The sequence below is a fragment of the Strigops habroptila genome, chromosome 4 (genome assembly GCF_004027225.2).
Source record: "Strigops habroptila isolate Jane chromosome 4, bStrHab1.2.pri, whole genome shotgun sequence".
Classification (NCBI taxonomy): domain Eukaryota; kingdom Metazoa; phylum Chordata; class Aves; order Psittaciformes; family Psittacidae; genus Strigops; species Strigops habroptila.
Genome location: NC_046358.1, coordinates 48,253,304 through 48,269,420, shown reverse-complemented (window position 1 = coordinate 48,269,420; position 16,117 = coordinate 48,253,304). Strand labels below are relative to the sequence as shown.

At 38.2% G+C, this 16,117-nt stretch overlaps 1 protein-coding gene across 1 annotated transcript in view; it reads left to right on the top strand.

Annotated features, from left to right (window-relative positions):
• The window catches only part of LOC115607268 (cytochrome c oxidase assembly protein COX16 homolog, mitochondrial), a 50,328-nt gene that overhangs the window by 6,564 nt on the left and 27,647 nt on the right, over window positions 1-16,117 (top strand). Inside the window, exon 2 of the mRNA XM_030484364.1 lies at window positions 7,450-7,527. Coding sequence (XP_030340224.1) covers window positions 7,450-7,527 — 78 coding nt within the window. The remainder of the gene's footprint in view (window positions 1-7,449; window positions 7,528-16,117) is intronic.

Genomic DNA, 16,117 nt, shown 5'->3' with positions numbered 1-16,117 from the left:
TCTAAGCTTACAATGAGATATGTCTTTGACTTCTGCTGTGCTTCTGCTTTGCATCTCCTGTTCATCTGTGTGTGTTTGAATCCACAGCAGAGTGTGGAGCTGTTCCAGACAAAACCACCCACTGGAACTGTTTGTGCAGGAGTGGAAGCCAGTGCGTTCAAGCTGAATGGGCTTCTGTGGACTCCAGTTTGTTCAGTCTGAATTAGCTCACTTCCATCTTTCAGTTGACTGTCAGGCCTTAAAATGTTGGTGTTCATATTTTGAATCAATGTCTTAAACATTCTTTGAGTACTATTTTCCAGATAAATGTTAGACAAACAAATAGACACTCTTTAGGTCCTCCAGATATCCCCTCTGTTTCATTTTAAAACATAAAGAATTTGCATTGTTTATTGCTGTTAGAATGGACTAATCTGGCACTCGGGGGAGCTGAGATTCTGTGTTGAGCCTCAGAACAGGAACATAAGCACAGAATTGCCAGTTTTCACTTAGTGTGTTTAGCCCTGCTCTAAGTCTCCACCTTCTTCATGGGGTGGTGAATGTAATGGTGTAAGATTAATATTTACTCTATAGTACATTTTGTTTTCATCCCTGTCCACCATTGTCAACAGGGAAGTATTACTTGACTAGTAGTTGTTTCTTTTTATGTTCTTTAGCGCAAGTTTCAGTTTATTGCTGTTTTCAGCTGGGCCTAACACATCTCAAGAACACCAGGATGTCATGAGATCTAAACAGTTTCCTATTGTAGTGTGCTTTGGCTTGATTTGAGCCCGTTAGTAATCACAATGATAGTTTTATAAGGAATCAAAATTTTGGCTTTTAGAAGCATATGAAAAAAGAGAAAGTGGAGTTCAGAAACTGCAGCTTGACCACCACGACAGACTTGGTTTTGAAATAGCTCCAACTGTGGAGAGAAATTCCATTGTCATCTGACCAGCCCAAGCAATGTGTGTAATGCAAAATGGCAATTGCTGTGGCTGAAAATGCCCTTTTTCACTCATGCTTGTGCTGAGGAACATACAGGTTTCTGTCTCTTCTGCATTGTTCTTAGATTGGTTTCTATTAAATGATTTTTTTTGTGCTTCCCAACCTGTTATGAAATGGACATCTTAATAAACAGAGGTTTAGGTGTTTTCCGAAGGCATTGAATAGTGGCATTGAAAGGATGGAGGCAGTTTTTGTTATACTCTGGCCTGTAGCCATTCATATTTGCAATTTTAAAAATAATTGCTTTGAATGTACTGTGTACTGAGCCAATTAACCTGATACTTTGGGTCCAGTTTAATATTCTGCGGAGTTCTACACGCTGTGAAAACTACACTCTTCTGCTTTATCAGTCTGCTACGGTTGGCTCCAGTTTATACTAGCTGCTGGCCTAGGTTGCCAGCTTGGTGTCCATGTGGTCATCCACTACCATGTGTCATCCATTTTTGGATATAATACAGTTCAGGCTTTCTGCTATTTGTCAGTTCTTGTATGTGCAGTAAGTCAGTGCATTCTCTTACATTGTTGAGCTTTTGAATGAAATAACTGCTAAGGGATTCCTAGTCTTGGTTTCTGTTTTCCCCCAAAGGAGGCCTCTGATCTGAACTAAAAATGATTTCCATTTGTTGCAGACAAGGAGAAAAGGTAGACCTCTTCTGTTCCCATCGAGGGTGGAGAGACGATTTAGGGAAGTTTTTGAGAAGACTTTGCACCGTTTTTCTCCTCAGCAGTTTCAGCATTAGAGCCAAGTACTGGAATGGCTGTGGGAAATAAACTCTTGAGAGAGTTAGAGCTGGCAGAGGGGGGCGCTTCAGGTTAAGATGAATTGCCTGGGTCTTTTCTGGGACTGGCAGTTTGCCCTGCTACTTTATTTAGGGAACATAATAGAGACTTCAGTCTTCTGGGCTGTCAAATTGCCATCTTTCACCAGTCTTGCACCGTACATATATCAGTTCTTTAAAAAGGAACCCCCAAAACCTTTTTTACTGTGACCACTGCAAGCTAAAATAAAATAATTCACTGTTCTAGTTTTGAAGCAGCCTAATGAATAGCTGGAGGGTTTTGCAGCAGCAGTCTTGAAGAAGAGGTCAGAAAATTATCATGTTCCTTTTCCAGTCATATGTATCATGACATTTTCCACCACTGCATAATCTGTGTTGCCAGCACTAAATACTGTGATTTGGTTAATTTAGGGATTTATGACAAATGTAATTTTGTAATCTGGCTTTCAGAACTGGTCCTATAGCAGGAATGGCTTTCGCTAACAACAGGGACGCCTGTAATATGGTGAATTGCTGGTGCTGCTAGAGAATTAGTTTCTTGTTACTTTGTTGACCCAAGGAACTGAAGGTGGCAGCTTTATATTATGCAGGAAACTAAGAAAGTAGGGATCTGCTGTAAGTCACTAGTACTGCTGTTATGAGTCCTCAGTGACCATCTCATTGTAGTTGGTGACAAATATAAGTATTTCCCATCCTCAGATGTGGTTGAAGGGATCAGTCTGATGCCATCCATAACTCGTTGCGTAACACACTTCCCAATGGAGAAGTGAACAAATAGAATTTTTAAAAGAATATTATTAAGGAGATTTTTATGTCATTTTTTTACATAAAACATTTATTGAGGTTGCTGAGTGTATGTGACAGATGGTGCTCTAATGTCACATCCTATCTTTCATTTTGTTTTGGAACATGCAAGTCTTCCATGCATGCATAATTGCATTACAACATTGTAGGGGTTTTTTGTGTACTAACTGAAACATAAAGGAATAATCCAATGTGAGATCTTTAATGGGGGTTGCGCTAGCAGTGCTGTTAACCTATTTGCTTTGGTGTTAAGTGCTGGTTAACTAATATGTTTTATGTTTTTTGCCTTCTTAAGGTAAACTTCAGGTGTAAAGGAAAAAAGTGAGAAGCTGTTACCATTTATTCAGTCTGCTAAATTTATTCAAGTAACTAGACAGGGGATGTTCACTACATAGTAACATTTTTTTGCTCCACATTCTGAAGCATATAAAATGAATAGTTCCCTCACGATTAAATAATGCAGGTATGTTTGAACTCCCAGCTTGAGTGCTCTTCAGATAGCAATACCGTAACATTTTATGATTCTAAAATTGGAATGAAGGAAAATATATTTTAATTTTCATTATATGTGGCATTACTTTTCCCCTTTCAGTTAACTGGAAAGTGAACTTGAGCCTGGCTTAATTAGAATGGTGCCAACCTAACTGTGTTATTTATATGGTGTCCTGAATAGCTTCTGCTGTCTCTTTTATGTCTGGACTAGTGGATGGAACATACTGGGCTTCGCTGTTTCCCTTGGCTTGCATTGAGCAAATTTGTCCATTGTAGTGCTTTTTTAACTGAAGAGTGTTTTGCAAGGAATCACAGAATCATAGAATTGTTTAGGTTGGAAGGGACCTTTAAGATCATTGAGTCCAACCATTAACCAAGCACTGCCAAGTCCACCACTAAACCGTGTCCCAGAGTGCCACATCTACACATCTTTTAAACACCTCCAGGGATGGTGACTCCACCACTTCCCTGGGCAGCCTGTTCCAGTGCTTGACAAACCTTTTGGTGAAGAAATTTTTCCTAATATCCAATATAAACCTCCCCTGGTGCAACCTGAGGCCATTTCTTCTCATCCTGTTGCTTGTTACTTGGTAGGGGAGACCCACACTCCCTTGCTACAACCTCCTTTCAGGCAGTTGTAGAGAGGACTAAGGTCTTCCCTGAGCCTCCTTTTTTTCTAGGCTAAGCAACCCCAGTTCCCTCAGCTGCTTCTCATAAGACTTGTGGTCTAGGCCCTTCATGTATCTATTTGTTAATATAGAGATTATGTTACAAATTGGAAAAGTAGAAATATATGTGAGACATACAGAATATGCAAAGCCAAAGAAGCTGATAATGTTGCTGGAACTTCTGAGTCCTGTCCCACTTCTAATTATGTTGACTGGTGACTCTTGATGCTTCACTGTTGTTTGCATGTGTACATTCTTCCCTTTAACTACAGTTAACTTAAATAAAGGTAGTGAGGACATTTTCTCTGTTAATGCAAAAAAGAGAAAGGAAAGACTTAAACCAAGACTAATATTTTCACTCAATGCATTGTCAGTCACTGAGTCTTTTACTACCTTTAATGCTATTGTAGTTGCATAAATTCATTTATACCTTCTTTTATTGGCTTTTAAACAGAGGTTTCAAAAATCTGATTGAATAGCTGTCCATTGCTGTTCTGACTTGTGTAGATCAAAGCAATTCCTGCTCAGGGCTATCAGGTAACTATATTGACATGTTCTTGGTTGATTAAATTATTCTGGTCTGGTTTTATAATGAAGTCTTAGACATCATGTTTGGTTCTTTAGAAAATTGGTCAAGTAAACTTGTAAGCATATTACTTATATTTTTGTGTGTATTCTGTGCTTTTGAAAATTATTAAATCTTAATCCTAACCTTCCAGCATTACACTCTGTAATATTTCAGTGGCATTTGTAATTTCTTACAGCATCAATGTGCTTTGACTCTGATGCAGCCTAACTGATGTTTCATCGTAAGGTAAATCAACCATTGCAGTATTGGACGTGTAAAGGCAACTACACCTGTAATGCCTGATAAGCGAAATATGCCAACTTGCTGGGCTAGTTACGCTGTTTACACTGCATGAAGGGCAAAAGTACACCAGAAACCATACGGGTTTTTCCCCCAATAGTATAAAGGTGATGTGAGTAAAATTAGTCACAGAATAAAACCTGTCTACAGGAACTGAGGTGTGCATGTGCAACTTCTTTATTTTACATACAGTTGCCAATGAAAAACACACTGTATAACAGATGGTTGCTGTCAAGCAAGTGATAGGGTATGATGAGACAAAATAAGTAGCACATGACTTATTTCACTTAACCTTCTACTTGATTTGCCTTAGTTACAGTGTACATTATATAGTTTTAAATGATCAAAGCTAAAGAATGTAAGAATTCTTTTTTAGCTTGGAGAATGGCTTTGTAAGCTAGAGTGTACCTTTTCATTATGTTAAGCAATAGTTGGTTTATGAGGAGCATGCCAGTTAAAGGTCTGCCACTTGTTCGTATTGCATGTCGTAACGGTATATACTCCCTGCAGGTTTGTTGTTAGGCAAACTAATTTTTAATTGTTGTCACAAGCAATTGCTACTTTGTACCTTGTTTAACAACTGTGTGCTAAACCATTTCTAGTGTAGTTGCTTTTGCCCTGCCACAGCCACTCTGACAACATATAATATACACAAAGGCAATGAACTGTGTTTTTTAACAACCATAAACTTGTCTGTAGCACTTCTCATTTCTGTTCTTTAGGGCTCAAAGTTAACTCATGGCTGTTAATTAGCATAATACTGTTAGGAGTTAGAGAAGAGCAGCTAATGAAAATTTATGCTGAGGTGTCAACCATATTAAAATTCAATTACAGTCTGATCCTTGAGACTTTTGGCATTATGCATTACCGTATGTTCAGCTGATAAATCTTCTGCTTTGATTGAATAAATCTTGACTAATGTTCAGGAGTTTTTTTAACTATTTCGAATACTTTATTTTCTGTTTCATGTTGCTCTTTCTTACCAAAATATTGACGCATGAGGAAAACTGTTCCCCTTTATACAAACACCTTTTTTTCTGTTGTATATTTTGATGATTCAGTATTTGCAAGAGCATCATTAATTCCTTGAACAGTTATGATACAAGTACAGTGCCATCCAGTTTTTGGTAGGTCAGACTTCTAGTTGCTGAAAGTTAACTTGCTGGTGCATGATGATTTTCTGATTGGCTTTCTGAAATCAGCATTCTGTGGCCTAGCAGCTGGATGTTCATATCCCAGAATGTTGGTCTGTTTGTTTGTAATTAACAGCTAGCTTCTTAGGCTTATTGAAAGGACCAGGCCAGAAAGAGACTGTGGGCCCTTTAACTCCTGCCTGTTGATGAAGAGTTCCCTGTCCTGTGAACAGAGTACATTAGTTCCTGGCTCCTAGTCTGTAACTTGCCAGTATGTAAGTGAGTGTGGGCGCTGCATTCACATGGTGGTGAGTAGTTTCACCTGTTTGATAGGAAATCATGTAGCCCTGCAAGTCCTGCAACGTTTAGAAAGAATAAACATAGAAGGCTTTTTTTTTTTAATTTATTTTTTTTATTATTTTTTTCCCCCTTTCTTCCCCTTCCCTTCTCTCCTCTTTCAATTTAATTTGAATGAATGTGGCTTTTTGACCTCAGTGACCTGAACATCAGATAGCATACTTTTTGGAAAAACATACATTTTTGACTACCTGTGCAGCATAATTATAATAATTCTTGGACACAGGCCATAGCTGCAAACCTAATATGTAGCAAAAAATCCACCAGCATTGTGCGGAAAGCAGTATCCAGTGCAGCAACAGCCTGTACTGAAGGACTGTAACACTAATGCGTTGTGATAAAATAGGGTGGTGTTGGACTTTGGGTTTGGGTTTTGTGTTTTGTTTTGTTTTTTCACCCAGGTCCTTAGAGCTCCCTCATGCTTCCACCTTCCTCAGATTTACATCTTTAGATGTGAAAGTTTTTGGCCTCCTGTGTATCTGCTTTAACAGAGAACAGCAGACAGTCTGCCAGGTCAGAGCAGGAGCAAGAAGCCTGATTCTTCCACAGAGTAGCTAGATTTCCACACTAATTTTCAAGTCCTTAGTGGTGTTTGTTAACAATACTTGATCTTCTGTTGGTCTGTCATTTCTAATTGTAAAATATATAGACAGTTTTATGATCTCCCTTCTGTCATAATAAAGAATGACTGAACAATTTATGTGGATGTAAAGGTTCCCCCCTCCCCCCCCCATTTTTTCTTTTATTATTCGTATTCATAAGCTTCGCAGCTGTGGAGGGATTTACAAGACAACTAAGGAGGCAATAATAAAAGTGCAGGCGCGCTGCAATCACATTTCTTAGCCTATGTGATAATGTATCACTGAACCACAGCTCAAATCAGCTGGTCTGTTCAGAAGTTTAGTTAGGTCTCTTACTGACAGACATCAGAGTAAGTCAATGTGGCATTGTTACTTCTGCAAAGAGTTGGAAAATGATAAGAATAAATCCAGTAGCGGTGAGGTAAAGGTTCCTTTGCTGCAGTTATGCCAGGAAGCCATATGGGAAGGGAAGAGGTAAGAGGAGAGGAAGTCCCTAGAAAATGTGAATCTTGAAGCAGCTGTCTTCGTATATAGAAGAAATTTGTGAAATCTGTGCCTAGATAGTGGAAGAAGGCTCTGACTTTACATCTACTCCCTCTTCTATACGTATCTTTCAGTTGATTATTTTTGTCAGCTCCTGGTGTTTCTGTTGGAAGAATAGTAGAGTCCCTTGGTAAATGAATTGGGTCAGTATGTTCCATGAATGCTCTTTGCAAGTATGCAAAATGTTCTTTTTCATAATAGTCCTAACACATCTGTTTTCATTTTGTTGTTTTTCAGCTGTATCTTATTGGAGGATCTTTTGGACTCCGTGAATTTGCTCAAATAAGATACGATGTCCACAAACTACATGGCAAGGTAGTTGAAATGGTTTTCTTTCCTTTTCATTTTGTTTTGTGTCTGTACTGTCCTCTGAAGCATTGCTAGGACAAGCAAATTATAGGTATTGGGGATTGCCTTTCACCACTGGGCCCTGGGCTGTAGCTGAGGCTCTTGGGCAGTGAGTAGTGTAGGGCAATAAAAGGGCTGACACAATGATGAATCCTTTTACTGCCTGTGAAACAGATCAACATAAGTAATAGAAAAATTTTGTTCCTTAGGCTGACTGATTATAAATGGCAGTTCTGAATCCTGAGAAAGAAGCGTAGCACGTCTAGGAGTTTATTACAAAGATATTGTATCTAATGTAGACTAAGAAAACTGATATTTTACAAGGTTTTGTTTTCAAACAATAGTTGGCATTGAGTATATAATGTTAGATGTTTTTCAGGGCTTTGTGGCCTACTTGTGTTCAGACCTGTATTTTACACAGCCCATAGACAGGGGAGAGTAATTTTACAAATGTTTTCTCCAGTCCTATCTTAATTATTTCCTATCAGTCGTGGGCATTTAGGACCAGTTGGAGCCTTGTTTTTCCAACCAGATGGGGATCACAACAGGGGCAAGAATTTGCCTGTTGTGTTTCTGTCAGTTTTTTGATGTGATTCATATTCAGTGAATTACGTTTGACCTCCATGATCTGCACTGTGGCTGCAACCCAGGGAAAACGGTAACAGTTGTGCTCATTCAGATCTATGAGGCAACTTGTCCCAGCATTTATTAGCAAGGGAAGCATCACTGAACTAGATACTAGTACATGAAAGCTCTGAGAGGAAGCTGCTGCACCCTGGAGTTCCTAAGCTCTGAAAGCTAGAAGAGGACATGTGGATTCTGCTCTAACTGGTATTATTATTACTTAAGGTTGCAGCATTTCGTTTGGTTTTATTTTTTTCTTTTTTCGTTATGATTTTATTTGAGAACAGATGAAATTTAAATGAAGAACGATGCAGTATTGGCTGAGAACTAGCAGCACCAACTTTGAGCTTGTTTGTAGAAAGACAAATCAAAGCAATGTGTTCCATTAATGTATGTTTCTATGTCCATAAAAACAGAGTTAAGAACCATTCTAATTCATTTAAAAAAGACAACAAAAGAGATTATATTTTAACTGATAAAGAGAAACTAGCTTAAAATGTACATGAAAGTCAGGAAAAGAATGTTAATCTAAGTAATTTTAAAATACTGTTAAAAATCCTGATGGTCATAACATCTGTTTAATTTGTCACTGGTTAAAATGTGTCTGTGTTGGAGTAGAATATGCTTTTCTCATATAACGCGCGTGGACTAGCGTAAGTCCTTATCAGAACAGGGAGAAGTGCTCCTTTTGGGGGGGTTGGGCAGTTATTTGCAAATTGCAATAGGCAATAAAATAAATAGGAATTTTTTCTTACAGTTGCTCCTTTGGAATAATAATAAAGTTTAATTAAATAACACTTTTCATAAAAGAAGCTCAAAAGACTTTCACAGAATTTAAACAAATTAAGTTTTATAGCCCTACTGTCAGAAAAGGCAGGATTATTTCCATTTTACTGCTGAAAAAATTGAGGTTGCATAAAGTTAAGCAACACACCCAAAAGTAGTCTAGGATTTGTAATACCTGAGTGTCTATCTTTTTTGATCATGTTTTAAGGATGTGCAAACTATAATATCCCCCCTTTTGTAAGCATCGATGCTGAAGAGGGTCTCCTCATCAGGGACTGTACTGATAAGTCAAGAGGTAATGGGTTCAGACTAAAACAGGGGAAGTTCAGGTTAGATATAAGGAAGAAGTTCTTTACTGTGAGGGCGGTGAGGCACTGGAACAGGTCGCCCAAAGAAGTGGTGAATGCTCCATCTCTGGCAGTGTTCAGGGTCAGGTTGGACAGAGCCTAGGGTGACATGGTTTAGTGTGAGGCATCCCTGCCCATGGCAGGGGGGTTGGAACTAGATGATCTTAAGGTTCTTTCCAACCCAAACCATTCTATGATTCTATGATTCTGTGATATTATAGTTACTCTTAAACTTGTTTTCTTGCTAATTCAACTGCTAGGTAGACAGAACTTAGACGATCCTTTTGTGGTATATCTCTACTATACTTCAAATGTGAAACCAGGATCCCTTCCCTTCAAACGTATTTGTCCTTTTCCTTTTTCAGTCTAACCATTCTCATTGTGCTGAGAGGGAAATCACATTAGTAGGCAAGTTCTCACTTGACAGTGATATTCTGAAGGAAGTGTTTTAGTAGAACTAGTGTCTGTGTTTCAGTGACTAAGAGGTTAACTGCCACTTTGTATTCTTGTGGCTTAATGCACAAAAGCTGCATTAGTGATAATGCCTATGTTTTGTCAAACCAGCTTTTGAAGCATTTTCCTCGATAAAGGAATTAAAATTTAAGAGGAAATGGTGATTTGGACTTTTGAGGGAGTATGGTTTGGTGGTGATGCATTGGGCTAGGGCAAGGGTTAGGGTTGTGGGAGAGATGGAGCCTTGAACTGTAACTGGAGTGAGGCTGGGAAGGTGCTACAAAAGGAATTCTGCCCTCTTGTTCATTTGGGCCGTTGCCTGGCATTTGGGCGAAGGCTCAGACAATGTGTATGATAAAGAGACAGAGCCTAGAGCTGCAGTTGAAGCGGGGCTGTTAGCATCTCAAGATCAGATATTTTACCCATTTAGTATAGCATCTTTGGATATCAAGGCTTCATATGTGCCCATCTTTTGCAAAAACAACAAAACCAGACCATTTTGGGTATACCTTAATTTGCTCAGGATACCTAGATCAGTCATGTTCGCTCAGCATACTGAATGTTCTGCATTTAAAGCGAGCTTACGCTGAGACTCTCATTGATGTAAGTGCCTGTTTAGGCTAGTCAGAATTCTGAAACTAATCAAGGATTTCTCTATTATCTGTTGTTGCCAAAAAGTCCATTAATAGAGAAATCATTAGATTAGGTAATGGTTTCTTTTCTGGGAAGAATTTATGCAAATGAAAATTGGTTACAGAAAACCAGGTATGCTTACAGGAAAATCATGTAGAATTAGCGGAGAAGAAATGAGTAGGTTTGTATAGGCATCGTTCCAAATGCCTTTACTATTAAATGGAAAACTAGGCCCTTTGTCTGTCTTCTTGTTTTGTATGTAATTGAATAGACATGCTAATTTACGGAGGTTTTTACAGAAAATGTGACTTCTATTAAATATACAGAAAATGTTTCAGCTATATAATAATAAATTTTTTTATTTACTGTGTGCCTATTGTTGACACTCAAAGCATGGTAGATATTTGCTGATTCAGATCTAATTTTGGATACAAGAATCTTGGACATGTGGAATGGTCTGTACTATTGGCTGATAGTTACTGCAGGGTGTTGAAGAGAAGCAGCATATTAACTACCTGGGAAAATCTAGACTTTCACCTCATCAGCAAATCAATTAGACTAATAAAATAGAGTTTGTAAGCTCCAAAACTGCTTTGTTGAAGAAGTATAATTGCAAAACAGGTTCGCAGAATATGGGGAGGGTGTAGGACTGAGCAAGTTCCTCCAGGGTAACATGCTGCAGAAGCACTTATAGGAAAGCTAGAATCTCTAGGTCGTTTTGTCAGGAAACCAAATACCAGTTAGCCTTTGAAGTCTGCAGATAGTTCCTGCTGTGGATTATATATGACTGTTACAATACCAGCCTCTTCAGTGTTTACAAACTGTGTAGATCCTATTGACTTTTCCTTTGTCCTGTACAAACTGAGTGCACCCCAAAAGTAGGATGCGAAAAGATGAGAATAATAATGTTTTCTGTCTTAGCGAAGCAGGAAGTAGAGGCAGTGAAGAGTCAAAAAGACAGAAGTTCAATCTTTTCTCCTGCTTGAGTTTCATCCTTGAATCAGCCTCTTGTGCATTAAAATATATATGGCCATTGTGTGGCACTCTAGGAATTAAAATCCAAGTGAAAATGAAAATACTTGACGTGTTCTTTCAGAGCACCATCCTTTATGAGCAATAAAACTGTAAACCTAGAAAGAGTATAAAAGGAGCTATGGTGGTTGTGTGAAGCATATTCCTAAGTAGGTGTGGTGGGAGTGGAAAGCTTGCTTTGTGCAGACTGAGCAGATTGCCTTTAAAATTTCTGTAAAGGGAATGGCGGTGTTTTGAGTTCCTTAGCTAATCTTTTTGACCAATTGATTGGCATGTACATGAGATTTTGCTTATAGAGACCTGCAAGTTGTTAATGTTGTCATTGTCAGTTCTTATGCATTGCATTTGCTTGGTGTCTTGAAGTCCTAAGTCATGAAATAATGTAACTGTGAGGGTCTCAGCTTTCATTTTATAATCCTAGACCTTGGAGTTGGGAAGAAGAGCACATACGGTGCATAGAGGATTATCCCAGAAGCTTTGCTGGCCTTTGAAAAAGAAAAGAATGAGGAGTGGAAGAGACCAGAAAGCTAATATGGTCACTTACAACACTCTGACACTTCACTGGTTTATACCTGTTCTCATAATTGGGGTTGATAGTGATTTAAATGTGTTGACTGTCTGGTTGGTTATACTCAGTTTTACAGTTTTAGAATATTGTTGGTGGGTTCCTGGTGGTGTCCTTTAACATCATGTGTTGAAGCTCATGAATGGTGTCAGGGGAGCCATAGCAGCATGCAGTTTAAATAACTTCCACTGCTCTCATTGGAAATTTTATTTCCATCTTGTTCACGTTCTTGCTTCCCTTCCCTCTGCCACAGCTCCTCTCTGCCTGTGAGCAAGCCACTGAATTCTAGCGAGTCTTGCTTTCTCAGTCTGTAAAAGGGAGATAATTACTACTGCTCTACTTTACATAGGGAACAGGAAAGTTAATTAATTCAAATAGAAGGAATTATTTAAATTTGTATGAGTACTTAAAAAACTATTTTCTCAGGTGAGATCCATTAATTCAAGTGTTTTGGGTCAGGGTGAAGTAGTTTAGGAGGAAACAGGAACAGAGGACTGACCAGTTTCCATGAGGCCTTTATATCAGGGGAGAACATAAGTTGAGAAGTCAGTGGTATCTGCCTATTAGAATGCTTTTGTGTTGCAGTCAAAACATTACTCTGGTTCACAGACAGCCTGCAGTTTGTTTCAAACCTTTGAGTTGAGATGGTGACAACTGCAGCAGCGCAGTGCTTGAATGAGGTTGCAGCATCCACCCAAACAGGGGAATACATTTATGAGTGGCTGGGCAAGACCATGCTGTGTTGCTGGCAGGCACATTCCTATTGCTGTATTATGTAAACTCGCTCAGGGATGTCTACAGGAGTTGTACACATAGGCATGCCCTGAAGTATTAAAACTGAAATTGTTGGTTATTGCTTCTATTTTACCTGCCTATGAACTCCACCTGGATAGGATTTCTGTGCCCTAGCAGAAGTTTGGTTTGTTGTTTTGGTATTTTTTATTTATTTGGTTTACACCCCTTTTCCGGGGGCGGGGGGGGGGGGGGAGAAAAAAAGGAAAAAAGTGTTACAGAATTAAATGTAATTTAAAAGATTATTGTAAAGTTAGTATGGTTACTGAACAGTCTCATGTTTTTATATGTCACATAATTTTCTTTTTTTAAATAATGTATTTCATATGAGGTGAAGATTTAAAACCAAAATAACCTAAACCTTTGAATATGTCTGTAGCATTTAAAAATACACAAATAATGCTATTTTTTACTTATAGTTGTGGAATGTCAGCAGATTGTCCCTATCATTAAACGTATTGCGAGCTACTAGTGCTAGATAGAGCTGCTTTACTGCAAGGTATCTTACTTGTCTTATTTGAGGACCTGCATCTGTTAGATAGCAGTATCTGCTCTATTTGCAAAGCTATCAAAGATACTAAGAATTTAACAGAGATAGCAAACAGTATTACAGCAAGATATAAAGGTCTGACCAAAAGTTGTCTGATTTCACCATTTCAAGGAGTAATCTGGATAGGCCAGGTCACTGTGATTGGGTTGGACTGGCAAAGCCCATGGTGGTGTAGTTTGTTCTAATGACAACTAATGGACTTAATGCTATTGCTGCCAGCCCAGATCTTTCCATGAACTTAGTTATCCTGTGTGTTCTGCAGGCTTTCTGCTTGCTTTTGTTCCACATGGATTTATACTTACTCTCTAGACTTCCTGGTGTGTCAACACTCCCTACCGATGCTAAGGTCAATTTAAATTAACACTGTTAGTATTTAAAATACTCTGGGTTATTTGTATTATTAGAGTTTAGTGAAATTTAAATAAATATCTGCTCATATGTCTGTCTGAATTTATTTATATTTAATTTGACCAATTAATAGTGGGTGAGATAAACCTCTGCCTAACTTCAGGTGCAGATGAGTTAGGATTTTGGACACGTATCTTAAAGTGGGATTTATTTTCTCTAGAAATGCCCATCTCTGTTCAGCTGGCTGTCGGAGGAGCCTAAATAGAGACTTCATGCTTCAAGTCAAAAGTTGAGATGGATAGAATTAGATGAGATGAAGCCTGCCCTAAATATTCTTTCCCTGGAGCTTCATTGGCAGTCTAGCAGATGGCTTGAAGGTAGAGGAACTCTTATTTAATCTGTTGTTTGTGTCTGAGGAATTCTGTGATTCTGGAGAGTTTGGAATCATTTTAGTGTCACTGAACTTGGAAGAATAATTAACTCTTCTCATCTAGTGTTTTAGCATTTATTTATTTTTAAATGCATCTTCAGATGTTTAATTGGTTTCAGTAAGCTATTTACACAAGCACAGTGTGGCAAGGGATTGATGTTGGTGATTGTTGTTATCTGCTTTTCTTTTTCCTTAAGCAGGTCAGGTTAGCCTGAGTCTCAAGTCTAATGAAGGCAAACTTTGGCGAATTTCCTTCTGTAAGTAGATTTAGTTGATTTTCAAAGACTAAATTCATTAATGAGCTTGGTCCTAGGTCCTCCAAAAGTTAAGAAAACAATCCACTGAAGTGTTGTTTGGTGCTTTAGAGAATGTGAGAGGCATACATTTATTATTGCTTACAGGAGAAAAAAAAAGGTCTTTGTCAATTGTTTATGTAATGAAGCACATTTTACTAAATTAAAGCACAGATCTTGCTTTCAAGCATAGCCTGCTTTGTGGAGGGTTTTAGAATTGGATGTTTAGTGAGGCAGCCTGGCTCTTGACTGATGGCTAAGCAGGTGCCCTTTGTTTCTGTTGGCAGGGGAAATTTGGAACTTGTTACATCTTTTGACCATAGTTCAGAATCATCCAAGGTAGTAATTTCAGTCCTGCAGTATGACACAGAAATGAAAGGGTAGCAGAGCTTTTCATACTGTATATTGTGGTGGTACCAGATGTTCAGATATAAATTTTCTTTCTTGTTTCAGTTCAGTCCAGAGGGATTGTATGGAAATGAGCTCTTTATCCATGCTATTCTTGAAGATTTTGAGGTTCAGCTGCTAGTGTTGGGTTCATGGTTTTTCATCGATTTCAGCAAAAACTAATCCATTTTGCTTGAGCTCAGATGATTTCCCCACTTTGTCTCTAAACAGCTGCTTACTGAATTTGCTGTGATGTCAGAGGTGTATGTTTTCATTTATCAGACATTGTTTCAGTTTAGCGCATTAATGACCATTTTTCTGTAAAAGGTAAATACAGGGTCAGTCTGGGAATTCAGTAAGGTTTTTTTTGACCTATTCTGAGGCTGACACTGCATGTGTGTTTTTGAATGATTTCCAGTGATTGGATCCACCTAGACCTACTGCTTATTGTCACCACAAACAGCTTAAAGCACTGTAGGACAGCCTGGAGATGACGTATTGCTTGTAACTGCCCTTTCATACCATCTCGTATAATGTTTAAAAAAATGAGACCAAGGTCATCTAGCCTGTTCTGATGAAACCAGGAGACCTGTCAATACCAGAAGACTTCAGTTAATAACCTGAAACGGCTGTGGGCTCTCAAAATCACAATGTAGTTGTTAAAAGTTGGGACTGTCTAATTAAATCTGGATGTGATGATGTTAATAGTAATACAGAGATTATTTCGGTAATATGTGTGTTCATTGATGAAGAATTAAAGCTATACGAATTTTTAACTTTGAAATATCCGTTTTTAAATGAATCTTTAGTTTCAATCTTGTAATATTGTGCCAGCATAATTTTTTGGCAATGAATATGAAAATGTACTGTTAATGGTACTGAGTTTGGCCACAGATGCTAAATAATAATAATAATAATAATAATTATGATGAAGTGTTTTACGGAATCCTTGTCTAATTTTTTTTAATAAGTTTTTTTTTTTGAAGAAAAGCCCTTGCCTGTGATTTTCCATGTGTGCATGGTTACTATTACTGTAGACATTGCAAGGCTCTTCTGCCGTCTATGCTGCGATGTCATGCTATATCCTGTGTGTAAGGATGCATCAATAAACCTTCAGTCAAAAATGGCATGTATCTAAGAGGCAGAGAGTTCTCGTGCCTTCTATAAAGATTGGGAAAATTGACTTAAAGTTTCAGATAGAGAATTTTGATTCTTGAAACACCCATTCTGCAGCTACCTGGATGTGTGTTGCTTTTAGACTGAAGATCCTTTACGTACCTAAAATTCTACTTTTGGCCAAGCTCTCTAGTACCATAG